This window comes from Acomys minous (assembly GCF_964271855.1).
Source record: "Acomys minous genome assembly, chromosome: 10".
Classification (NCBI taxonomy): domain Eukaryota; kingdom Metazoa; phylum Chordata; class Mammalia; order Rodentia; family Muridae; genus Acomys; species Acomys minous.
This window is the reverse complement of record NC_140491.1, coordinates 16,900,675-16,927,730: the sequence shown is the minus strand read 5'-3', so window position 1 is coordinate 16,927,730 and position 27,056 is coordinate 16,900,675. Positions and strand designations below refer to the sequence as shown.

Here is a 27,056-nt window from a genome sequence, read left to right as displayed (position 1 = left end):
TAGTGACTCTGAGCAAGACAATCTCTCTATCTCAAATTGCCCATCAATAACATGGAGATGACCACTTATCATATAGGAAGATATGAGTCAGTGTATAGGGAGATGTGAGTCAGTGTGTGGAAAACTTAACATCTGTGTTCGACGCTATGCTGACCACAGTACCGTTTACGTGACAGCCAACAGTTCAAGCCTACTGGCCTCTAAAGCATTGAAATTCAGAGTGACCCAGTGTTCATAGGGCAGACGCTATCACTTCCTTCAGTTATTACGGTTCTGTGTTGTAAAAGGGAAAAGCTTAGGCAATGTGTGGTGGTCCATCCCAAGGGAAGCTCTCAAGTTCAAGACCAGATTTGACTACACATCACCATCCTATCTCAACCACGTTAAAGTAAACAGAAAAGGAATTAATGAGCCGGGCATGGTGGTGCACATCTTTAGCTCCAACAGCACTCAGGGAGGCAGAAGCAGGCAGATTGCTGTGAGTTCGAGCCAGCCTGGTCTACAAAGTGAGTTAAGGACAGCCAAGGTTATACAGAGAAGCCCTGTCTCAGAAAAAAATCAGCCAAACTCATGAGTTGACCACAAAGGAAAAGATGAGTTGGGGCCTTGTGCCCAGGCAGTCCCCTTGCTTCCGAACTTCATAGTTATAGCACTTAAATATGCATTTCTGATGTTAAAGTTCAGTTAGGGCTTGTTTGGGGATTTTTTGTGTGTGGGGGGGGAGGGGCTGGGGCGAGGGGTTGAAGCAGGGTTTCTCTGTGTAACAGCATTGCCTGTTCTAGAACTCACTTTGTAGACCAGGCTGGGCTCGAACTCACAGAGATCCCTCTGCCTCCCTGAGCCCTGGGATTAAAGGCATGTGCCAAGTTGTTCATTTTCATTGCTGTGTGTTATCAGCCCACTATGACAGCGACAGCTAATCATTTGAGTGTTTTATTTCTATTCCTATTTGGAAATGAGTATCTGAGCTGTTAGTGTGGAGTTGTGCCTGCTTTGTTGATCATATGACCATATATGTATGCATTTTCTTTGATCTGTGACCATTACTACCAATGACTGTTCTACTCCACTCTGGCTTGCCCATGTGTTCTTTCTGTTTAATTGCATGCATGTCTGCGGGAGTTCACAGAGGTCAGAAGAGGGCACAAGATCCCCCCCCGGAACTAGTTACAGGTGGTGGAGTCAGCTTGTGGGAGACAAGAACCAAAACCAACTATCTATCTATCTATCTATCTATCTATCTATCTGAAACAATCTTTCTACATTGCCCTGGCTGTCCTGGAACTCACTATGTAGACCAGGCTGGCCTCTGATTCCCAGTGCTGAGATTTAAGCCACAACACCCAACTTTAATTAAAAATAAAGGTTTTGTCTCCTGTAGCCCAGAACTGTCTTGCTATATTCATAACATCACCTTGAGCTCCTGATTCTCCTGCCTCTGCCTCTTAGTATTGGGGTATCAGGTTTGCCCATCACTTCTGATTTCTCTTCATTGTTTTAAAGGTGTGTTCTTATTGTCAGGAATACTGCCTGTAAAATTCTAGACTTTTAGCAGGGCATGGTGGCAGAGGTGGGCGGATCACTGTGAGTTCGAGGCCAGCCTGGTCTACAAAGTGAGTCCAGGACAGCCAAGGCTAACACAGAGAAATCCTGTCTCGAAAAACCAAAAAAAAAAAAAAAAAAAAAAAAAAAAAGTCTAGACTTTTGTCATGGTCCTAGATTCACTGTAAGGTAAGGGGGCGGGCCCTATTTCATTTGTTCTCATGTGGTGACTTACCCATTTACTGAAGAATATTACACTGCAGTGGTGGCTGGGAATCAAGGGTCCATTTATCCAGTTATGGTGCTGGAGATATGATCACATGTAGTTTAAGCTGTCCTTGAATTCCTAATCCTGCCTGTATTTGCTGGCTCTGAGATTACAGATGGGAGCTACTCTACTTGGCTCTCGGCTCTTTTTTCCACTTAATATACAGGTCCTTTTGTGTTCTTCATAGAAGGAAGCATATTTTTAAAATAGGGAAAACAAGCCTGCTGTAGTGCCACACACTAACACCAACACTTGGATTCAGAGGCAGGTGGATCTCTTGAGTTCCAGGCCAGCCTGGTCTACATAGTGATTCCAAGGACAGACATAGGTTAGACCCTGTCTTGAAAGATAATGGTCAAAGCCTTTAATCCCAGCACTTGGGAGGCAGAGGCAGGCGGATCACTGAGTCCGAGCCCAGCCTGGTCTACAAAGTGAGTCCAGGACAGTGAAAGTACATAGAGAGACTCAAAAAAAAAAAAAAGTGAAACTTGTTATATCTCAGCCCAGCCACTTCTTAGTGCTACGACTACACAGATTGCTATAGTGCCCATCCATGGCCTGAGCTCTCAATAGCATAGACCCACAAATGGACTTCCAAACTTCTTTCTTGTGTTTTTATATGAGAAATCATATAGGAGAAAACATGTTCCACTCAATTTAACTATATAAGTACACAGTTTACAGTAAAAACAAAACAAAACACAAAACCCCAAAAGCAATGATGTGCTTTCAGGTGTTTTCTTTCCACTATACTTTCCTAAACACGGGGCATCAAGGGTTCAGATTTTAGACTTCTAACAGTTATGCAACTCTGTGTGGTGGGGAAGATGCTTTGATCTTCAACTTCAGATTAATGAAATGATCTACCAAATTCTACCTTACAGTGTAGCACTGAGTATACTGACATGAGCTGGTATAATCTGAACGGGTGATAGTATTTTAGAAATTTGTGTGTAAACATAGACTTTTATGTTACTAAATAATTTATCTGAGATAAAATGAAAGTAGAGAAATGGTCTTCATCAACAATCTGATAAAGGGCGTGTTGTGGACACACTCACCAGAGAGAAGCCATGCAAAGAACTGCAGTCATTGGAGTTAAGAAGATACCACCCCAAGAGCCATAAATATTTGTTTAAAAACAAAAACAAATTCTCTTGAATTTACATTTCCTTTGTCTATTGGAACATAAAGAGCTGTCCCAAGATTTTTGCAAGCTGATTGATCTTAGCATTTGAGCTGCATTTGAGAAGTCGTTTAAGGGGGGGGGGGAACAGTTAGGGCTCTGCCTCAAGAAAGTCTTTAGCCAGGGAGGCAGGTTCACAGACTGGATGACCAGTAAGTGACGGCCTCAGGGTTCCTGAGAACACAGTGTGGGTGGAGTAGGCAGCCTGCCTTGCCCATCTACTACTGGCAACAGGCAAGGCTGAGCTTCTTGAACATGGGAGAAGGGGGGGAGGGGTTGATTCCTTTGGTCTTTGCGCTGCAATTTGGAGAGGAGCTTTCCCAGCAGAGCAACACCCTAATTCACTCTCTAGGCAAGCCATCAGTCCTCAACAGGGCCACCAGGTGGGCCCGGACTCCAATGAGACCTGCGCTTTGTGCTGCTGCAGGCAGTCTCAGCACCTCTGCTCAGTCGGATAGGAACGAACCTTCCTATTCCTCCACAACACCACCAAGGTCCCTTTGGAAAGCAAGGATGGTTAATACATCAAGTGCTGTGTACCAAGGACACACAAGAGAGAAAATTGGGGAGAGAAAAACAAGGGGGTAGAGCAGCGAGTTGAAGACAAGTAGCTGAGCTCCTGAGAGCTGGTCCCAGCCAGCACTTCAAATATTAGTTATGGGCACTTGGAAACCTCTAGTTTGAGGCAAAAACGAGTGAGACCCGGGCTGGTTCTGTTTTAGCCGATCCAAGAGCGAGCCTGTGCCATCACCCCCGTGTCTTAGGCTTGCCTCCTTGGCCTCAGGCAAAGCTTTTATGCTCTGATCAGAGGTTAAGCCTGTCTGCACTTTCTAGCTTGTTCAGTGTTAGCCCGGGGCCTTCCCAGGGAGGAGCGCTAGGCCACCTTAAATGGGGGAGGAAGTGGGGGAAACCGACTGACCTAGGGCATCCACACTGGAAACAGAAGCCCTTTTCCAGGCCTGCCACTCCCTAGCAGTCCTGAGATCTGCGCTGGACTTGTTCTAACTGCCCAGGCCAGACAGTTCTCAGGGCAGAGGCACCTCGAACAATCCTAGCTTTGTTGAGAAGAATCTGTGGCTCAGTCTAACCTCTCCAGCCCCGAAAGGCACGGTCTCTCCGCACGGAGAACGTAGCAGAGAGGACAGGGGTCGCAGCGGGGCCGGAGCGTTCGCAGGAACCCCGCGTGTGAGGATGGCAAGGATTCGGGGCGCGCGGGGCGCCATCGGGGCGCAGGCGGTTCAGCCGTTCGTCCTGCCGGCCTGGTCTGAGGTTTCTATCCGCAGCTCTCGAGGTCGCGATGGGCTCACTAAGCCCGCAGGTAGGCAGTGCCGTGGTGGCGGCAGCAGGCGGTCCTGGAATGTGCGAGGGGCGTGATGACAGCGACTGCCGCCGGCCTCTTTGCGCAACACCTTCGCTGTATATATACCGGGAGCTCAGCTGCGCTCCACCTGAGTGTCTCCTGCAGTCCCTCACCTGCCAAGGGAGCGCTGGTGAGTACACCGCCGCCGCTACCGCGCTAAGGGCTGCTTCTGCTCTCAAGGATCTTCACTGAGTTTTTAAGTGACTTCATTCTTTACACCTCAAGGGACTTAGCTAGTTCTGGGCTGCAGAGGAGGAAATAAGAGCATACCTTTCCGAAACTTTCAGACTCTTTTTTTTTTTTTTAAAGGTAGTTGTGATTGCTGTCAGAATGACTGGTTTTAAAAACTAGTGTAGGTGGACACGTCTCACCTGAAGCTTCTGTGATAGCTGTGTCTGTGGCTTGGGCTGGGATCTACCTGGCTGGGCTCACACGCTTTGTCTGGCTTACTACCTGTGTGACTGCCATGTGGCTGCCCTCATGATGACACCTAGGTCTTTCCTGCAGGCTCTAAGGTTTGTTCTGGCTGCTGGAGGATGGAGCCCCCCCCCCCCCCAGGGGGACTCAGCCAAAGGTTTTTGGCCCTCACTCAGAGGTCTTGGAGCAGAACCTAGGATTTGGTTTCTGGCTCTTAAGGCAGAGGGAACTAGGCAGGAAGGTGTTGTTAGGAACTTACAAGGAAGAGTACATGCACAGGGCTGAGGGAGACCCAGCGTGTTCAGGCCAGAAAGAGGAGAGTGCCTGTTTTAGAGTTCAAGTTCTATGGGAATTTTCTTAAACTTCAGATTCATTAGTCCTGTACTACTTTGGGGGAGGTGAGGGGGGGGAAAACTCTTCCAGGAGAGTTTTGTGTTAGCCGGATGGCTCTGTCATCCCGTGTCCCCTTTCCTGTCCTCTCTGCTAAGCATTTCTGGAAAGCCTGAGCCTCCCCACCCACAGTGACCATTGTTTGGAACGGAGAGGCTGTCTTATTCTATGCCAGCTGATAATGACCTTTTCTGTTTTAAAAGCTTGTAGACGGATGACAAGAAGGGCAGGCTTTGTAGTAGTTTGGATGCTACACAAGGTACCTCTCTGCTCTCCCAGCCTCCTCCAGGGTACCACGACTGTGGCTACCAGACATAGAATAGACTAAATTCATGAAGAAAACAGCATTGGGGGTGGGGCTGATTCTGATTTGGAATATATTAGATTTCAATAAAGACTGCATTATGATGATGTTTACAAATTCAGCCTTTTTTAAAAAGTCCCCTAAACCAGGGAGAATAATATAGTTCCAGGTCAACTACATGACACACACATTTGCAACCTAAGTGTTGAACCAAGAACCTTATATCATGCTATGTAGTTACAAAGCTAGCCTTTGGGTTTTTTGAGACACTTTCATGTAGGTCAAATTACTCTTGAATTATCCTCAGGTGTCAGTATGGACTTGCCCTACCATACCAAACTAGAATTTACTCTAAAATATAACTACACCTTTAAAAAGGCATTGTGACAGTTTATATGAGGCCACATTTGTAGTGATTGGATAAATGTCTTTATTAAAGTAATTAGCATCATTCACCTAAAGTCTAAAACTAAAGCCATTCTCCTGTGTAGAACCTAGAAGAGTTAGTTGTCTTTTTTGTTTGTTTCTTTGTTTTTTGAACAAGGTCTTACCCAGGCCATCCTCAGACTTGTGACAATCCTCCTGCCTCAGCTTCTGCAGTGTTGGGATTTCAGGCATGTACCACTACCAGCACACCATTCTTATTTTTGTCTTTTGATCACATCCCTACCTCCCCTCCAAGGGATTGTTTCTTTTGATGCTTAAAGGAAGCTGGTGTGTGTGTGTGTGTGTGTGTGTGTGTGTGTGTGTGTGTGTGAGAGAGAAAGAGAGCTGCGCGCGCGCTATTATACCTTGAAAGGGTCATTCTTTCAAAGCAGGAGAACTCAGGCCTCCTGAGAACATGAGGTGTGTGGAGTTGTTATCCCTGAAGCCGTGTCATTTTTGACTTATAGCAAATTTTCTGTATCTTGGTTTCCTCTCTGCTATAGAGCAGTACTAAATGATAAAAATGAAGCAAATCTCTCCCTCTGTAGAATGGTCTTAAGACTTGGTCTCAAAGATCACTGCTAGCTGAGTCTGTGGTGCATACCTGTAACTCTATTACTTAAAGTCTGAGACAGGAGGATTGCCATCAACTATATGGGCTATATCAGGCATTCTGATCCCCCACCAATAAAAACAAAATGAAAGCCTTAAAGTGCTGGACAATTAAATGCGATGATCTGTATATATAACTTACAGAGCCTGTGAGATGCTCAATAGGGGCTGGCCTGACTGTCAGCGGCAACCACTCTCCTTTTAAATTCAGCGGTCATTTTTGTGCTGTGGCCATACCTGGTGAGGACACAGGACCACTGACCCAAGCCAGTCCACTTTTTTTTTTGTTTTTTGTTTTTGAGACAGGGTTTCTCTGTGTAGCCTTGCCTATCCTGGACCAGGCTGGCCTCAAACTCACAGCGATCCGCCTGCCTCTGCCTCCCGAGTGCTGGGATTAAAGGTGTGCGTCACCATGCCCGGCTACAGTCCACTTTTCATCCTTGGTCCCTGGATAGGCAAGCAAAGCTCTACAGACAGCTAGCCTCAGTGTAGTCCTGGGACTAAGCAATGCCATGTGGAAAGTGTGGGTGATTTCCAGGTGCCCTACATTTCCCTGTTTGAGTCCTAGAAGAGCACAGAAGTTTCCTCTTCTGGGCTTGCCAGGGGGAATGAGTTCCTCTTGGCATTGCGTGCGGCTGCCTGAAGTGGTGCCAAGAGTCCAATAGCGAGGCTCACCACCAGCTCTGTAGAAACAGAGTTGTTGGGGGAGGCGGGGCGCTCAGGACCTGGGGCCCCTGTAATAGTTCTTGGTCTTGCTGGGCAATTGACACCCCGTCATGTGGAGTGTTTCTTCTTCCCAGCTTGCTGCTTCTGGCAGGTAGCAAGATGGTGCAGGAGTGTGGTGTTGGGCAGGAAAGTAAAGGGAACAATGGAATCTAGAAGTGGGTGGGAGAAAATATTTGGAAGGGTCCAACAGCTAAGGCCTTTCTTTCCTTTCTTCAGAAAGCAGGTTTGCTGTCTGCCATATCTCTGGGTCAGTGACCTCAGAATCCTTGGTCTGCCCTGTTTAGTATCTCCTCCCTGCCCGGCATCTATACCTGGAGGAGTGCTGCGTCTGAAGCAGCCAGTTATTATCAGAATTCTTGACCACTAATTTGGATACCTGGACAGGGACACAGGAATGATTCTTGCATTCCTGTTCCTGAGTCCTTGATGAGCCAGACTGTGGCTCTTCTCTCTCTCTCTGTCTCTCTCTCTCTGTCTCTCTCTCTCTCTCTCTGTCTCTGTCACACACACACACACACACACACACACACACACACACACACACACACACACACAGAGCTGTGTGACTTTAAGGGAAGTTTTCCATTTCTTTATTGTTGTATCCCAGAAAGAAAATTTCTCTGCAGGAATTGCACGTGACTATAGATAAGTTTCCTCTTTTCTATCTTTATTGAAAGGCACCCCCAAAACCCTTTGGGCCCTTATTGTCCCCAGGCCTGGCACTGGGCTCTCCGCATACACCAAGTGATGCTTAGATTAGTTCATCATGATGCAATTCATTTCCCCAGTTGGGTGACTGTGCCAGGCACTGCTCAGGCCACTCCCACACGTACTATCAATTAATTTTCATAACAGCTCTGGGGAGGAATATGACACTGTTCCATTTTTTTGAGATGATGACATTGAAGCCTAAGGTGTTTAGCTCTTCAGGGCTGGCCTCCCCTCCACCAAAGTTCTGCTGTGTCTCATGCCATGTGCCAGACACGATAGTTTGTCTCTACACAAATATTGCCTGCAGGGACCTGGAGGATCTCTGGGATGATGGCCTAGTCCAGGGGACAATTGTAGGGTATTTTCTTGCTCCAGAATCCCAGCTTAGGCTCTGGGTCACCCTGCATAGAGAGACTAGGAGGCTGGGAGAATGGGGACCAGTATGCCAGAGCAGCCAAGTGGCATGGCTGGATGGCTGCCAGATGTAATACATTTCCTACTTCTAGGGTACATGTAGCTTGGAGGTAGGGGATCAGGAAGGGAGTGGCCATAGACCTGGGGCTGGGTGGGCAATGCTTCCAGATGCTTGCCCAGGACGACCTTGTCAAGTGTATGCATCTATGACTCCTTTCCTGACCCAGCACCTGGCCTAAATGGTGACAGAGAGACCAGAAATCAAGTACCAGAATTGCTTCATATGGGGAAGTGTTTTATACCAGTTAATTGGGCTCAGAATAAGGAAGTCTCCCGAGAAGGAGCACAGGTAACGAATAGAATAGAAACACATCTCCCTTTTGGTAGCATAAACTGATAGTAAATGGCACCTCACGTAGATGACGATAGTGCAGACCTGCCACAGAGACTGGGGACATTCTTTCTTGTTGGGTTTGGGACAAATCATAGAAATTTGGTCACAGAACACATCGTGTAGCTAGCAGGGAAATAAAAAAACCCAATAAGACTTGACTGCCATGGGTAAGATCCTTGGCGGGGTCGCTGTGGCATCAGGCCACAGTTTCTAGGGATAATTGCTTTAGCAACCTTGCATATGGTGATGAGGGACAGCCTCCTATCAGGAAGACTGGGCTAATAAAATTGCTACTTAGTCATAATTAGCATGGATCAGTGCATTCCCTCAGCAGGTCCTGAGCACTGGCTTTTCCATTTGGCTGCTATGGTCATTCACCTGGGCACTGGAAGAGAAACCAGCAGGTTACTGCCCTCTGAGAACTTACATTTTATTTGTGAAGGTGAAGTGATAATAGCTCACTGAGGAGAAAACAATTCCTGAGCTTAAGAGTATTACAAGTGGGAAATGGCTCTACATAGTTCTCAGCTGCCTCTAAGAATAGAGAGCCCCTTATGTGATACCCCTTCCTCCTTGGGTAACCCCAAATAGATCATTGCAATCCTAAAGATAGGGGTGTGTGTGTCTGTCTGTCTGTCTGTCTGTCTGTCTGTTCCTGTCCATCTTTTTGTTTTACATTTGTTTCCCTATCCTGGTCTGTTCTATATTTTGCCATTTCCCTGCATTCCAAATTTTGGGACTATAGGAGTTCATGTCCTTGCCCAGTTTAAAGTTGTTTTGTTTTGTTTTGTCTGAGACAGGGCTTCACTATATAGTCCTGACTAGCTATGTAGACTAGGTTAGCTGCTTCCACCGGAGTGTGAGCGTGAATGCCAGTTAGATTCTGTCCCCCCCCCCTCCCCTTGTTATGAGACAGACTCTGACTGATGTCTTGGCTATCCTGGACTTGCTATCTTTCCACCTTCAAGTGTTGGGATTATAAGTGCCACTATACCCAGCTTGAAGTTTTTGGGTTCTTGTTCATTTGTTTTGGTTTGGTTTTTGTTTCTTTGTTTTCCAAGACATGGTTTCTATGTGTTATCTTGGATGTCCTGGACTTTGTAGTCAAAGCTGGTCACAGAGATCTGTCTGCCTGTGTCTCCCAAGTGCTGGGATTACAGGCGTGCGCCACTGTGCCAGGCCTCCCAGCTTGAAGTTTTAATTCTATAACTCCAGTTGATAATAACCTTCCCATGGCCACTTTAGAAAGATAATGCATAATCACAAGGGGCACCGTGTGCTGGCTGCTGTCTTGAGAACCCCTATTAACATGTTGTCATTTATATACAGGGACACTGAAAGAAAGGCAAAAGGACTTACTTACCCAAGGGTACAAAGGCGAAGTTGGGTCTTGAATCCAGCAAGTTATAATCCAAAAATCCAACTTTCCTCAGGACTCTTAGGTCCCTCAGGACTCTTAGGATACTTGACAGGAATGTTTAAAAGATAATTTTCAAAATTGGGGTGAGGGGCATAGCATTTAGTAGAGACAGGGGTGATGCTAAGTATCCACCAGTGCACAGTCAGGACAGCCCCAGTTGTCAATGTCTAGGTTAGTAAACAACATCTAAAATGTAAATTATATACCAGTCAAATGGCTAGCCACCCTTGCCCAATTCCATAAATAAAACTGTGCCGGAGGAAGACAAGTAATGTTGATGTGACCATTGTGTGGGTGAGGCCCCAACCTGGCAGAAGTGTCTAAAGAGCTGTCTTTCAGCTGTTTTTTTTAGTAGTGTTTGCCATCTCTTTTGAATGTATGCCAAGGGGACTGGAGAGATAACTCAGACATTAAGAGCACTGACTGTTCTTCCAGAGGTCCTGAGTTCAATTCCCAGCAATAGATGGTAGCTCACAGCCATCTATAATATGATCTAATGAAGACAGAGCACTGTATACATAATAAATAAATCTTAAAAAAAAAAAGAAAAAGAATGTATGTCAAGCACCAGCTTGGCACCGGCAGGTCTCTGATGATCATTCCTAGTTATTAGGAATCAATTAAGAGATGTCATAGCAATGTGTGATGGTGTGCCAGATGAGTCATATGGTTAGCACGTACCAGGATGAGATGGGCAAGGCAGGAGCTGAGAGGAGGGAGGGCATAGGATGATTAGTAAAGCCTTGTCTCTATCAGGATCGAAGCAGGAGTCCAAAGTGGCAAGTCTCCAATCCAGGAGGGAGTGCACCAATCAGAGAAGAGGGATCAATAGGGCAGCAACAGGCAAAGGAGTCTACAGCACAGCAGTGTGTTAAGACGATTCATCCACGGGATGTGTGGGGCCACTCTAGGGAAACTGACTTCCATTAATTTGGGAGCTATGGAGGCCCTGGCTGGTTGGTGCGATAGCTATCCAAATTGAATCAGGAAATGCTACCATTGAGATTTGGGAGCAGTCAGGGCTGGCTTTGAAAGTCTGGCATGGTGAGGGCAAGAGCTACGAGTAGGAAAGTTGTACTGAAGGGGACATGTGTCTCAACTAAAGGACAAAGAGTTAGCTTAAGTTGGGGTGAACTTGAATTTGTGATTGGGCAGGTTGATAGCCCCAGGGAGAATGTGGGCTGGAGTCTCCTGTACAGGCACTTAGGGCAGGAAGTTCTGGCCTGGGCCCTGAGTCACAGGCTCTTCCTCTCCCCTGCCTTGTGCACGCTGGAAGTGGCCATTACTCTACATTCCATCTAAGCTGAAGCAAGAACATTTCCTTGTGCCCTGACTCAGTCCTGATGTTCTCTCAGGCAAAGCCCTGTAGTTCACTCCTTCACTCCGGTGTTTGTTTCTACATAGTCTATCAGGGGCCAGAGAGTCCCTGATTTGGTGAGGAGAAGGGGCTAAGGTATCTTCACACTACATAATACCAGGTTGGTCTGGAACTCACAACCTGCCCATCCTCCCAAAGACCAGGGTCCTAGTGTGTTCCCTACCTTGCATTAATTAAGGGACTGGTGTACACAGACCCCAGAATGGGGGAAAGCAAGCTCTCAGGATCGTGTCTGTGACTGGCTTTCCCATCTGGGAGCTTCTGTTTTCTCCTGTGTAAATGCCATGAGGTCTCATCTAGGAGAGCGATGGGTGTGACGAGCCTATACAATTTCATTGTTGGATTCTGTTGCTGGTCAGGGTCTTTCTTGTTCTTAGATATGTCCGGCAAATGCTGTACTGCTGAGCTAAATCTGCAGCCCAAGATTATCATCCTCCCCACTGTGTGTGTGTCTTCTGTGTGTCTGTCTGCCTGTCTATCTGTGTGTGTGTCTGTGTCTCTATATGTCTGTGCCTATCTGTTGAGATAGGGCCCAACTCTATTCCAGCTACCATGCATAGCCAGGTTGTAGCACTCATTAGAACAATATTCCCCATTTAAATATATATATATATTACAAATCTGTAAATGACTGAGTAGGAAATACCCTTTGGTCTCTGTTGTCTATTCAGGGAATATGTCTTGGATCTTACTTTCGGGCCAGGCAGAGCTTTGAGCCCTAAGGCTGCCCCTTTTCTTGGTAGTTCATGTGCTTTGAAGGGGGAAGTAGATGCCATTTGGAGCCTGGTTCTAGGAAGCCCTCTCAGGAGAAGTGATCAGGACAAGGTAGAGCTGATATGCTTCCTCCTCTAATTCCCAAGAAGTCACTCCGAGAGCTTCCCCGATGTGCTCGCAGCCTCTTCAGCACGGAGTGCATCTTTCTTCTAGAGCCCAGGCTGGCCTCCAACTCCTGAAGTTCCTCCGTGCCCCAGGCTGCTGAGTGCTGGGGATAAAGGTGTGAGGCAGCACAGTAGATCACAATCTGCCAATGCAGCTTAATTTGCCTATCTTGTATTGCTGATGAGGCTGAACTCCTAGGTTCTAGTTTTGGCTGTTTGTACTTCCTTTTCTGAGAATTTTCTGTCCTTTGGATTGTTCTGCTTAATGGCGTCGGAACAGGCTGCAAGCTGTGGCCAGCCAGGTGAGCTGGCATGTAAGTGAGAGGGACATTGTGGAGAAAACGGGTCACAAGGAAGTCTGAAGAGCTTAGAAACAATGCCCCTCTGATAAAGGGCCACTGATGATGGCAAGATGACCCAGTGATGGTTATGATTTATCAGACCTTTAAATTCTACCAGTCTCATAGCCCCAGACACGTGAAGGATTGCGTCCATTTTACGGATAGGAAACTGGTACTCTGTGCTTAGAGGCAAAAAGGTGCTTGGTCCAGAGGCACACCCACTCATGAGTGGTGCTATCACACTTTCACAGGAGGCCCAGATGGCAGGGAGAACTGGTGGACTGAGTAGGGGTGTGTACATTACACACTGGCACATGTGGGTGTCTAGACCACTGGGTGAGGCTTGATGCTGATTGGCAATTGAACTTGCCCTGGCGCACCTAGCAGATGGAGCCCATGGGTGCAGGCACATCTATCCCCTGTCCTACTCCTAAGTAGAAGATTTACAAGAAGGGTCTTTTCCTCAGGCAACTGTTACAACGGTGACTGTATCCTTAAGCTCCGCCTTCTCTTTGGCAGATCATGGCTCCTTGGCCCGAGTTGGAAAATGCCCAGCCCAACCCCAATAAATTCATTGAAGGGGCCTCGGGTCCACAGTCCAGCACACAAACCAAAGACAAGGAGACCAGCAAAAGTAAGTGCTGCTCACCAACTGGGGACAACCTCACCCACCCCACCCCATCCCACCCCACCCCACCCCACCCCAAGCCCCTGGAGGACTCACAGATTCAGCTTTCACTCCTCATGGCCGTGTCTGCTTGTTTGAGCAGATGACAGCGGGACTCCTGTAGCCAAGATTGAACTTCTACCATCCTATTCCACCGTGGTCCTGATAGAGGAGCCCACTTCCGGGAATGACCCCTGGGACCTGCCTGAACTCCAGGACACGGGGATCAAATGGTCAGGTAAGTGGATGTTCAGCAAAAGCCAGCAAGAAGGACCCCAGCCTGTGTACACACAGCATTTGCCTCTGGGTCCCCTGTAGTAGGGTTCCAAAGCAGGACAGCTAGGGGACCCTTTGTGCTGACCAGGTTAAGCTTTATAAGAGGGGCAGAGAATAGGCAGGAAATCTGGGGTGCACACCAGCTTACTTCTGTTCCAAGTGTGGGCTTGCAATCAGCCCGTGGACCAGTCAGCTAGGACAGGCTTGGGTGGTCGGAGGCGAAGGGCGGTAGGAGAGGTGCTGAGCTGGCCCTCAACAAACTACAGCTTTGATTCCAGGGGTTAGCTGCACTTTCCAAAGGTGCTTTGGGGAGCAAATTCCCTGTGAGGCAAGTGCTCACCTACCTCAGTGACACTATGGTTCACTTGAACATCTGGGCCCAGACTCGTTTGCCCTCTCTCCTTCCCCTCCGACTCTCTCAACAAACACTCAGGAGAGTTCAGTCAAGTGCGGTCCAGTGAGAGCTACCATGAAGCCTGCAGCTCGTAGAGGCTTCTGCACTTCATGGAGGCCCTGCTCCCCCACCCCCGTCCTGGTCCCCACTTGCTTTGACATAGGAGCCAGTGGTGGTAGAAGGCAAAGCTGCGAGCGCCCTGGCCAAACATCTCCGGTCCAGCCATAAAGACTTAACTGTCCTGCCCTTCCCTCTTCCCTACCACAGAGAGAGACACCAAAGGGAAGATCCTCTGCGTTTTCCAGGGGATTGGGAAATTCATCCTTCTCCTGGGCTTTCTCTACATGTTCGTGTGCTCTTTGGATGTCCTCAGTAGCGCCTTCCAGCTAGTTGGAGGTAAGGATGACCACCTCCCCCCAAGGCCTTCGGGCTGGAGGTGGGTTTTATTCTTTGAGGCAGCCACACAAGCACAGCTCACAGGCCCTTCTCACGCTTCAGCATGGTGAAGGGCTCAGGGGAGGGGCAAACCTGACTATCTCAGCCATCTAAACATCTAAGTGGCTCTGGCGGCTTAAGCTAGGGGCCAGGGCTGGAACTGATTTGAGCTATCCGAATCCTTTCCATTGTACACAAACCCCAGCAGGAAACTGATTGACTCCTTCTATCTGGGGGAATCCCTGCTGTCTCTAGGCTTCTGTCTAGAGCATGTGGGAAAAGAATGGTCTCTCAGGCCACAGCAAGTCGGAAAGATCAAAGCCGGCCTTTTCCAGGTGGAGCCCCACAGTAAAACCTTCCCTGGACTGAGCGCAGGACCCAGCGGCCAGAGAAATGGCCATGTCTGCTCAGTTAACTTTGGACCCTCTCTGGGTGACAGCAGAGAGATAGCAGCAGCCCTGTCTGGAATAGTCCTTCCCAAAGTCCCACATGGAAGAGATGACCAAGGCTCAGAGGTCACTAACTAACTGACTTTATACACACATCCTGTAACGAACACGGTGGGATTCCGCAGCACAGATACAAAATGCCTGGGAATTTCTTTCTGCTTTTGCTCCCTTCGGCTAAATATAAACAAATAGAAATAGTCTTTTTAAAATTTATTATTTTGGTTTTTTGTTGTTGGTGGTGGTGGTTTTTGTTTTTTGTTTTTGAGACAGGGTCTCTCTGTGTTAGCCTTGGCTGTCCTGGACTTTCCCTAGTGCTGGGATAAAAGGCGTGTGCCACCATGCCTGGACCTCTTTTTTTTTTTTTTTTTTTAAATTCTCTATTTAGATAAGAGTGTGTTCTAACTTTTAGATCCACCTGCCTCTGCTAGGATTAAAGGCTTGTGCCAACACACCCTTCCGAGCCTGTTTTTTTAAGGTCAGGGCTTCGCCCTCTTGTCTCTGCCTCCACAATTCTGATACTGAAGGCATGGCCTACCATGGCCAGCCGAGCTGATCTTCTGATGTGAGAGATGAGCGGTGGGCGGCAGGTCAATTGTCAGAGGCCTGAGGTAAATTGATTTTGAATGTAGTATGCCTCCCTGTCCCCTTGGGGACATTCATAAGAGACTTGGCTTATGACCACCTTGGACAATGCACATCCAGAGTCCCTCTCTCTAGGCCACCATCATTAAGTGGAGGCAGAGGACTTAGGACTGATTTCCCAGCGAAGACTGGGAAAAGGCTGGCCGACTAGGGAGGCTGAAGGCGGGAAGCGGAGACCCAGGCCCAGACAGTGGGACTGGAGGCTCACATGGACAAATCCGCTTCCTTCCCAGGACAATGCAAGGAAAAAGGGAAGCAAGGCCCAAAGGCCCTGCCAGCTGATGGCTGGGCTCCCCATGCTCTACAGCCAGCTGGCCTTGTGCTGACACTTGGATTGGGTGCCACCCACCCTCTTAAACTATCCTTCTGTGACCATCCTTTGCCTTCCAGGAAAAATGGCCGGCCAGTTCTTCAGCAACAACTCCATCATGTCTAACCCTGTGGCCGGACTGGTGATAGGGGTGCTGGTGACAGTCATGGTTCAGAGTTCCAGCACCTCCTCGTCCATCATCGTCAGCATGGTAGCTTCCTCGTGTGAGTAGGGGACCAGCCCTATCTCCCCGTTTTTCTCTCTTACACCAGTATTTTAAACAAACTTAACTAATTAGAATTTTTCCGCATAGTATGGATTTGAGGACAGCCTAAAACCACACAACACAAATATCTCAAAAAAAAAAAAAAGTACCTTCAACTTTGGGGGGCTCACCCACCCCCTTAGTCTCTGATTCCTGGGTTCCTATGAGATGGACAAGGCAGTTCATAAAAGAAATAGGGAGTGTGCTGATGCCCAAAAATTACATTGAACAATGGGGTACACTCAGACTCATGGGCTCTCCTCTCTGGACTTTAGTAGCTGTGTAGCGTTACGTATGACACACTGCTGCAGCGCATTCATCCCACACTGGGGTCTGGGGCACATGGCTCCCCTGCTTTACAGGCTCCCTCACAGTTCTTTTCCACCCTTCAGTGTTGACCGTGCGGACCGCCATCCCCATCATTATGGGTGCTAACATCGGAACTTCCATCACCAACACTATTGTGGCACTTATGCAGGCGGGGGACCGGAATGAGTTCAGAAGGTAGGTGACCCAGGGCAGACTCTGTGCCCACCCCACCATGTCTGTCCTTTGAGTCAATCAATGCCTTTCACTAGTCATGAAGGTGTGTTTGGCAGGTTACCTGGAAGGGGCCTCAAGAGTCCAGCTAGAGTTGGGGAAATGATTAGACAGCCATGTAGCCAAAGCAGCTGGCACCTCATCAGGGTACATGAAAGCCAAGCGCCAGCTAGATGTACAGAGTTGGGTGGCAGCCTTGAAACAAGGCCAGTTGGGGCAGGCTTCACCATCTCACTTAGTCATAGATAATTATAATTTATAATTTCCTAAAACATCCATTTTAGGCTAGCTCAACTACTACCTCTTCACTGTAAGTCAGCAGAGGCAAATATAGCTTATGACGTGTGAGGTATGAAAATAGGGTAGTTGGGGAATAGGCAAAGGGAAACCCTCTGCCTCCATGTTAAATGTGGGAATTAGAGCGTATTTCCCCGCTTCTTTTCTAACCAGCGATAGACTCTTAACCAGAGCTTATTAAAATAACGAAAAGCAGTTCCCAGCTTGTCTATGTGATGCCATCCCATGGTGCGGTTGAGCAGCTGACATTACAGCAGGTGGTTGGGGGGGAAAAGGATGGTCATGTTTGTCGTGTCTGCTGGTGAATCAACAGGGAATGCTATCTCAGTGGCCCATCCACCTGAGCCACCTCATTTGGTCCCTGATGACATGTCTTGATAGACGTGATAATACACATTAAGACAGGCACTCTCTAATTTCCTCTTCTCCTGAGGCCAGACAGCCTTCTCTATTCCCCATTATATTCATCTTGAAGCCAAAGGAGACACAGTGATGTCACTGACGGGGACAACCTGGATTCCAGTTAGGTTGCAATTCTGGAAAACTTGGGTTAGTCTCCTGATTATTTACCCTGAATTGCTCTCTACGGAATAGAAGCTTAAAGCCCCAACGAGGTGCCTGAACGTTGGGATATAACTAACTGGCTTAGCTTGTCCCCTCTCCCCTGTGCTACTTCTGTATGCCCTGCATAGCCCATACTGGTTACACGCAGCCTCCCTCTTGAAGCTTTGAGTTATCGCCTTGCACATCTTCAATAATTACCGCACCAAATGTTTATAGGGCTCCTGTGCATTTACTGAGCACCAGGAAGTGTTTGAATCATTTCCTACTTCATCAGCAGTATCTGAAGCATCTTGAATTGCCTTCTCCCAGGAAAAATGAGACTAGCTAACACCGTAGAGCAAACATTGGACCTTCTTTTTACTACTATGAGGTTAAGTGTGTCCCCATCTGCTCATCAAGTGCTTCTCTTGTGGCCATATACCAAGCACACCTAGTGGCAGGCATTTTTCTGACATGGAGATGTTTCCAGAAAGAATATTTTCAGTTTTCATTGAGGAAAAAGGCTAAGGCAGAGTTTTTTGCTTTTTTTTTTTTTTTTTGCCTGGCCTGGGATAGTTTCTTAATTTCTATTGGGGTCGGGGTCAGGGAATAGATTAGTTTCTTTTCTTTTTTTAAAGATTGTTTATTTACTACATATACAATGTTCTGCTTGCATGTACACCTGCACACCACAAGAGGGCACCAGATCTCATTATAGATGGTTTTGAGTCACCATGTGGTTGCTGGGAATTGAACTCAGGACCTTTAGAAGAGCAGACAGTGCTCTTAACCTCTGAGCCATCTCAAGTTTTTGTGTCTCAGAATTTTGGTGGCGCATGCCTTTAATCTCAGCACTCCTTTAAAGACACTTCTGTTACTATAACCACAGCTGGCTCCTATCAACTAGTCACACAAATTTGTCTACAAGCCCTGCAGCTGGTAAGGGTCCTTATTTAGGGAGCCCAGCTCTGCCTAACACTTTAAAGAAATGTACACTGGCCAGGCGGTGGTGGCCCATGCCTTTAAGCCCAGCACTTGAGAGGCAGGGGTAGGCTGATCACTGTTGATTCAAGGCCAGCCTGGTCTACAGAGTGAATTCAGGGCAGCCAAGGCTACACAGAGCTCAGAACTGGATTTAGTCCAGTTTTGGGCTCCTGTGCTGGTGGAGTGCACATTCTCTCTCTCTCAGTGGTGAAGAGCACGTGTTGCTCTTGCAGAGGAACTAGGTTTGCTTCTCAGCACCCAGATGGAAAACATTCATAATTTAATTTAGGAAGTTTTATTAATGCTTTTTATTGTGTTTGTATGTATGTACCACATGTATGCCTGGTGAACCTGGAGTTGTAGGTTTTGGGAATAGAACCCTGGTCCTCTGGGAAGAATAGCCAGTGCTCTTAACTGTTGAGCCATTCTCTCCAGCCGTAAAAAGTTGATCAAGGAGGGTTTGCGAGTGGTCTTGATGCAATTCTGCTGAATAGTGGTTGTTAGGAGTTCATCCCTGAAATACTATACTGGCTGGCAAAGTCCTCCTAGAGCAAGTACTTGTGTACTTAGGTGGAAGTGTTACACCCCCCCCCTCATTCAGAATATATGTAATATGGCTGTGGTGGTTTCCTTCCCTTAGGGCATTTGCAGGTGCCACCGTCCATGACTTCTTCAACTGGCTCTCTGTGCTGGTGCTCTTGCCCCTGGAGGCTGCCACCCACTACCTGGAGATCCTGACAAACCTTGTAGTGGAAACCTTCCAATTCCAGAATGGAGAAGATGCCCCAGACATTCTGAAAGTCATCACAGACCCCTTCACAAAGCTCATCATCCAGGTAGTGGCCGTGTTAGTGAACCTAAAGAGGCCAGGACCTAGAGCAAAAGCCACAGGAGGGGGGTGGGAGTTGGTATCACCTGTATTTCCTTGCATAGCATCCTGGCTTACCCCCCTTATTGGGAATGGGGCCTGAGTGAGGCTAAGGGAGATGAGTAAGTGCCTCTGAGAGATTTCACAGTGAGCATTTGCGACCACACATTGTCAAGACAGTTTGTTGATGGTTGATTCTCTTCCCACCTGAAGCTAGTCATACCCTCTGGTCTTTGGGGGTCTGTCCTAGATATGGGTGGAGGAAGGGCCAGCTAGCACTAGGTCTCTACAACATGCTGGCTATCAATGCCCTTAGCTCACAGTCATGCTCTGGGGGAGCTGCCAATTTTCTAGGGCAGTGGTTCTCAACCTTCCTAATGCTGCAGCCCTTTAATACACACTTACTTCCTCATGTTGTGGTGACCTCCAATTATAAAATTGTTCTCGTTGCTATTTTGTAACTGTAATTTTGCTACTGTTAGGACTGGCAATGTAAATATCTGATATTTCTGATGCTCTTAGGCACCCCCTGTGAAGGGGATATGCTGTTCTCAGTAGGTTGGAGTTGGGGGAGGGTACAGGCTTTAGCTATAGTGTGGTCCAGTGGCTCACAGTCCTGGCCCACCACCACCCCCCCCAACACACTCAGGGCCCCCTGACAGCAACCACTACTATCAGGCATCATATCTGAGGACGTGCTGACCCATGCTCCCCTATTGCTCCCCTCAGCTGGACAAAAAGGTCATCGAACAAATCGCGATGAATGACCCAGAAGCCCAGAACAAGAGCCTGATCAAGATCTGGTGTAAAACTATTACCAATGTGGTAAGTGTCAGAAAAGTTGCTGGGCAGTGGACGGTGATGCATGATGCATGAGTAGGGGTGTCACCCAAAAGAGTTGAGAAGCAGTAAACCAAAAAGTCTTGGGGGTGGGGGGATGAGGCTGCAGAGAGTCAACTCTGGCCACTGCCCTTCAAAGAAGACAGCCATCTTTTTGCCTCACTGTTAGACACACGCTCCTTGGCCTGGTGTAATACTTGTGGGTCTCACAGAAGGCTGGCTGGCTGGTCTCTGTTTTGGAGGCGTGAAATCTGTTCCACAACACAAATGCTGGCAGCAGGGGCACCTCACTTTCCAGACTATTTAATTCCTGAGGAGGCACACACATCATGTCTCACACTAGAAACTTACTCAACCTGCTGTGCACTGTGGGTGTGGCTTCATCTTTAATTCTGGAGTGTAGTGTGTCTGTGTTGAGCATACATGTATTTGTATGCTAAAGGCTAGTGATAAAATGAAAAACATAATGGAAACCCATTTTATTTGCCCCCAGGTTCCAAGAGATTTTCCATTAATCCTTCAAGGGGAGGAAGGTACCCTATCATGGAGCCGTTGTATATAGATCAAGGGATAGTGTCCCATTGAGTCCCCACTTTGTTATTTTCCACCATGGACACATCTCATGTTTGTCACTGTCATTTAGACTCAGATGAACGTCACCGTCCCCTCGCCTGACAACTGCACCTCTCCTTCAAATTGCTGGACCGATGGCACAGAGACTTGGACCATCCAGAATGTGACCCAGACCGAGAACATTGCTAAATGTGAGTGGTAATTGGGGGACAGGCCAGCTAGGTGGGGGTGGAAGGAAAGGAAAGCTAGCCCAGTCCCTCTGGGGACTCCAAGCCACCAGAAGAGCTTATGACTGGTGTCCACCACGCTCCCTTGGTGTGCTATAGAATCCCTTTGTCAATAAGTCAGGAATAATTGATGGCTGGTTTGACTATGTAGGGTCTGTTCGCTCAATGAGTCCCCTTTGAATGCCTCTCTTATCCCATCACTGTGAGTGCTGCACAGTGAGAACCTTGATATTTCTTGTGATTCTCCCCACAGAACCAGGTGAGCTTGTCATCCCTAATGCTCTAGGTGCCGTCCGTTAGTATCACTATTGCTTCCTGGACTGTCACAAGGATATCTAGGGGAAACTTTAGTTAGTAATGCCTCAGTGCTTGAGACACTGGTGGCTCAGAGGTTAAGAGCACTGACTTGCTCTTCCAGATGTCCTGAGTTCAATTCCCAGCAACCACATGGTGGCTCACAACCACCCATAATGTGATCTGATGCCCTCTTCTGGCCTGCAGGTGTACATGCAGACTGAACACAGCAAACATAATAGTAAATCTTTTTTAAAAATTGCTAGTGAAAATATCAAGGGGCCAGGTGGTAGAACTAGGCTGGGCATTATGCTTGGCCCCATCACAAGCTAAATGATTTAAAGACCTCACTTCACCTTCTGGTCTCAGAAAGTGTAATTTGTTCACACAAAGCAGGGTAGGCCCGGGCATACCTGCTTTTCGTAGGAGGGGGAGGGTCTACTTATTCTCCATATTGGAGACAGGCCTGGGTGATACCAGATCCTGTCTCAAACATGGGCTGGTGACATGGCTCAACATTTAAGCTCACATACAGCTCTTACAGTTCGTATGTCAAGTGGTCTCCAAACCACCAAGAGCTCTACTAGAGAATTCTGACTTCTAGTCTCTACAGAGACCTGGCCATAGACACATGCACAGGCACGCGCACAGGCACGCGCACAGGCACAGACACACACAAATAATCTTTTTAAAAAAGTTTTAAAAAACAGCAAACCACACTGTGTCAAGGCAAATTGGAAAAAAAAAAGGACATGGTTATCCTGAGTTCCTCCCATGTGCCTAGTTGCCAAGCAAGATTGTTTCTAAGAAGGAATGGGTAGCAGTCCCTGGGCCGACGGCCCCTGGCATCCTGACGAGCCTCTTTGTCTCTTCAGGCCAACACATCTTCGTGAATTTCAGTCTCCCAGACCTTGCGGTGGGCATTATCCTGCTTTGCGCCTCGCTGCTGATCCTCTGTGGCTGTCTGATCCTCATAGTCAAGCTCTTGGGCTCCGTGCTCAAGGGACAGGTTGCTTCTGTCATCAAGAAGACCCTTAATACTGGTAGGTCCAACAACTCAACCCTGGTCTAGCCTTTGGGGGACGGCACAGACACCCAGAGAGGCTTTTGGATTTCCATATTGCAATAGCCTCTGTGTGGAACTCATTCTTGGACCTACTGAGCTACAGTGATTAAGATGTTATTTTCCATGGAAATTGTCCTGGATGTCCCCTGTAGGTCAGGGAGGCGAACAGGCATAGTCCAATGCAGGGTGGGCAAGGCCCTGAGAATGAGCCAGCGTCTGCAGTTAGGAGCCCTTATGGAAAGAGCAATCGGTGTCCATCCTAGTGTATTACCTTTATTCACATTTCCCCTGTGGCTCTGGAGGACTAGGTCAACCAATGAAATTTACTGTTCAACAGGCACTCCCGGCTGGTAAGGTACCCTACCCAACGAGCATGCAATCCCTCAAATCTCAAAAATGTTGCAGTGAACATCTGTACCCCAATCTCAGGATAAGGATCCATGTGGTTAGGTGGTTTTTGTTTTTTTGGGTTTTTTTTGACAGAACCAGTGACCCAATTCCATGCAGGCAGTAGAGCGAGTTCATAGCTCATTGCTGAGTGTGCACTGATGCCAGAACAGACTTAAGGCATGCACACACACACACACACACACACACACACACACACACACACACACACGTGTGGACACATGAACTTGCAGAATGATGTAGATTAGGGAAGGGTTCTAGAAAGCTACCTGGAAATCTCAGGTCATGTGGGGGTGGGGCACAGCCCTTCACCCTAACCTCTGCTCCCTAGTCCTAAGGAAGTTCCAACCCACACCCAGGAACTTATCACATACCCTTTTTCTGTCTGTCTTCCAGATTTCCCCTTCCCCTTTGCGTGGTTGACTGGTTACCTGGCCATCCTTGTTGGGGCAGGCATGACGTTCATAGTACAAAGCAGCTCTGTATTTACTTCCGCCCTGACACCACTCATCGGTGAGTTTTTGTGCCTAACTTCTCCCTCGGTCACCATTGCCTCTTCCATGTTTACTTGAGCTCATGATGTGTGTTCTGTGCTCTCTCAACAGGTATTGGGGTGATCAGCATTGAGAGGGCATATCCACTCACTCTGGGCTCCAACATTGGCACCACCACCACTGCTATCCTGGCTGCCTTGGCTAGCCCAGGCAGCACTTTGAGGAGCTCCCTCCAGGTCAGCACCTGCTACTGGGCTCTGGGTGGCATACAATGCCTCTGTAGTTTTGAAAATCGGTGCTTTGTTGTATTGTGTTCGAGTCAGAATTTCATGAAGCCCATTTTGACCCCAAATTCATAAAGTCTCCATAAGGAGTCTTGGGAACTCCTGCCTCTTCCTTCCTCTGTGCTGGGATTAGATGCACACACCACCACACCTAGCATGCAGCCTGCCTTCTAATGTATTATATCCAGAAGGCAAAACTAAGATACTGAGGGCCAAATACTAGGAGAGTCAAAGGCATGTATGGGTGGGTTTCTAAGAGGTACCTTCTTTGTTGAGACAATGGGCTCAAGGCATGGTGAAAGAGCAGGCAAAATTATGTCAGATGACATCTTCAAGACCTAAAGGCTGGCCAGGAGCTCCTGTAATCCCAGCAGAGGCAGGAGGACGCTGTGAGATTGAGACCAGCCCAGTCTACAAAGTGAGTCCAGGACAGGCAAGGCTACACAGAGAAAGCTGAGCTATTCAGTGAGGTCACGCCCTTCCCTTTTCCCCACGATCTCCAGACAGTAAAGTGATGTGTGCTCACAGAATACAAAGCTCTTCACAGGCCCAGCTATGCACAAGAAGATATTAGGTGGCCCGCTATCTCTCTTCCCATCCCTCACCTCTCCCAACATCCTCTGTTTCAGATTGCCCTGTGCCATTTTTTCTTCAACATCTCTGGAATCTTGCTGTGGTACCCGATCCCATTCACCCGAGTGCCCATCCGTCTGGCCAAAGGCCTGGGCAACATCTCCGCCAAGTACCGCTGGTTCGCAGTCTTCTATCTCATCATCTTATTCTTCCTGACCCCGCTGACGGTGTTCGGCCTGTCTCTGGCAGGCTGGCCAGTGCTGGTGGGCGTGGGCGTGCCCATCATTCTGGTGATACTCCTGGTGGTGTGCCTCCGGATGCTGCAGTCCCGCTGCCCTCGGGTGCTGCCCCTGAAACTCCGCGACTGGAATTTCCTGCCCTTGTGGATGCACTCCCTGAAACCCTGGGACAACGTCATCTCCCTGGCCACCACCTGCTTCCAGAGGCGCTGCTGCTGCTGCTGCCGCGTGTGCTGCCGCGTGTGCTGCATGGTGTGTGGCTGCAAGTGCTGCCGCTGCAGCAAGTGCTGCAGGGACATGGAGGAAGGGGAAGAGGAGCAGGATGTCCCAGTCAAGGCCACTGCAGCCTTTGACAATGTAGCTATGAGCAAAGAGTCCCAAGATGAGGGCAAAGGTCAAGTGGAAGCCCTGGGCATGAAGGCCATGTCCAACACTACAGTGTTCTAGGGGGTGTTTAGGAGTCCCAGGGGGACACCGCTTTCCCACATGTCTTCCAAAGTCTCACTAGGATTCTTGACCAGGAACAGAGTTATCGTAGAATCAGTCTATAGGTGAATTGGACTTGCTTAGACTGTGAACACAGGTGACCTGCTATGCTTTCAAAGACCGCCCTCACCCAAAGGACAAGCGTTAAGGGAGGCATTAGGGAAGGTTCTGGAAAGGCCCTATGTAGGAGTATTTGTAAATATATGTACAAAACAGTCCTTTCTTGCTGTAAAGCTTCAGCCACATTTTTTTTTTTTTTAAATCAAAGCCCACTTCTCCCTACCCAAGAGATGCTCCTCCTAAGCATCTTTGCTCCAGAGCAGCCTGTTCAGACAAAATGAAGTAATTTGGAGCCTTTCTAGTTTACATCACAGGAGAACATGTCCTCCATCAGGGCTTTAGCTGGATGGGTATGTCCAGGCCAAGCAGCTGACCTCCTTATCTTTCTAGGATGGGGCCACATCTGGCTTGGGGCTCAAGGCATGTCTGGCTCACCCATTGGTTTCTATGCCTACGGCTCTTTGCTGAGCTAATCTAGATGGTGAGGCCCTGTGGTTACAGACCACTGGCACCCTCTTGGTCAGACAGTGATGCTCCTGATGAGACTTGTAAGACCCGTGTCCCAAGCCCTCTCGCCATTGCTGCCACCTGGAATCATGTTCTGGAGGAGGGTCTGCCTATCCTGTTTCTTCTGTGCCACGAGACTTGCTGGGCCAGCTTTTAGCGGTCTGTGCCATCCATCTGCTTGCCTTCCCACTCATGTACTCAGTGGGATCCTCCTAAGAGATGAGCTTTTTCCTGCCTCCTCCTAATGCCTGCAGAGATCCAAGGGAATTCTCAGGAGGGAGATGATGCTCTCAGAATCGAGATGAAGCTCAGCAGGGTTTGTAGGTGACTGTAGGTAAAGGGTGGGAATCCTGTTCACACTGGGTATCTTCTCTGTGCCTTTAGAGTCCCCCCCCACACACACACCCTGTAGTTCCCACTACAGCTTTTCAACCATCACCACCCACCCTGTCCCAGTTTGATTCAGGGTAGGCACTGTGGCCCCATATGACTTTGCTCCCCAATCCTCTCCCAACACACCCTCCACTGTCTGAACAGGCTGAGATGCCGAGCTGAGCCCCTCTGTAGATAAAAGTCCCCAAAGAGCCATTTATGTGGCATATTTATAGCCATGCATCTGTACAGAATACTTCATAAGTTATATAGTAAATAGTGAATTGTTTTATAGTGCCTCATTTGGAAATGAGGCAGGGTTCTTTTATGTACTGTGAAGAACAGAAAGAGCACCTTTGTATATTTTGTAATACTGCCTTTAAACACGACTCTGCGGCCACGCCACCCTTCCCCCTGTAAATATGTAAGTTACACCCCATGAGGTGGCTTTGCACTCTTCTTTAAAAAAGGGGGGGGGATCCTTGTACCTTTGTTAATTTGTATTTTTTTAAACGATTGAGGGAAGGGAGAAATAAAAGAATCAACCCCCCCAAAAAAGTGTGTTGCTTTCAACTAGAGGATACTGGGGGGTCAGGGTTAGCGCGAAGCATCTTTCCTTACCCAGGCCCCACCATGCCTGTGTAGCCTGTGGAGTCCCCAGGGACACTTGTGGACCTTAAGAACACTTAGTCCCACCTTCATTTTTTTTTTTTTCTCTTCCAGGTCATGGGGGACTAGCTAAGTCAAGCATAGCGTTTTATGGTTATGAGTGTCACCAGGTTTGTGGAGTCTTTGAAGTCACACACTTTTGAAGCCCATGTATGCAGTTTCCTTCCTTCCTTCCTTCCTTCAGAAGAAGAAAGGAAAGGAAAGAAAGGAAAGGAACCGGGCCATAGGCTGCACTGTCTGTCCTTTCTACCAGGGATCTGTGCCTGACTAATGAGGAAGAGCTGAAGGGAGAAGCAATGGGAGGGGCCACCTCATTTCTGTGTGGCTTCCCTGTCAGCCTTTGAGGCTAGAAGAGGGAGAAGGGGAAAGGGTGGGTCCCCAGGGGAGGGTGGGTTCCTTGGTCACTTGCTCTGTGTCAGTCAAAATGTACACACAGAGTTTTTACACTACCAGCACCTCCAGGCCAGCAGAAGCAACCTCTGGAGCCAAGTCTCACTGTATCGTGGGGTCAGTTGAGTCAATTGGGT

At 48.1% G+C, this 27,056-nt stretch overlaps 1 protein-coding gene across 3 annotated transcripts in view; it reads left to right on the top strand.

The window, feature by feature from the left end:
* SLC34A2 (solute carrier family 34 member 2) overlaps positions 1 to 26,405 on the top strand; it is a 46,979-nt gene extending 20,574 nt beyond the window's left edge. For 2 of the 3 annotated variants that reach the window (XM_084799709.1, XM_084799710.1), the window contains exons 2-13: positions 13,287 to 13,401; positions 13,538 to 13,672; positions 14,372 to 14,500; positions 16,021 to 16,164; positions 16,598 to 16,709; positions 19,210 to 19,405; positions 20,167 to 20,262; positions 20,921 to 21,041; positions 22,247 to 22,414; positions 23,242 to 23,358; positions 23,451 to 23,575; positions 24,253 to 26,405. In XM_084799709.1, the coding sequence (XP_084655835.1) occupies positions 13,287 to 13,401; positions 13,538 to 13,672; positions 14,372 to 14,500; positions 16,021 to 16,164; positions 16,598 to 16,709; positions 19,210 to 19,405; positions 20,167 to 20,262; positions 20,921 to 21,041; positions 22,247 to 22,414; positions 23,242 to 23,358; positions 23,451 to 23,575; positions 24,253 to 24,882 (2,088 nt within the window). In that variant the 3' untranslated portion in view covers positions 24,883 to 26,405. Of the gene's footprint in view, positions 1 to 4,340; positions 4,487 to 13,286; positions 13,402 to 13,537; positions 13,673 to 14,371; positions 14,501 to 16,020; positions 16,165 to 16,597; positions 16,710 to 19,209; positions 19,406 to 20,166; positions 20,263 to 20,920; positions 21,042 to 22,246; positions 22,415 to 23,241; positions 23,359 to 23,450; positions 23,576 to 24,252 lie in introns of those variants that run through there. The other variant, XM_084799708.1, reaches the window with a different exon arrangement.
* Positions 26,406 to 27,056: the final 651 nt, after the last annotated feature.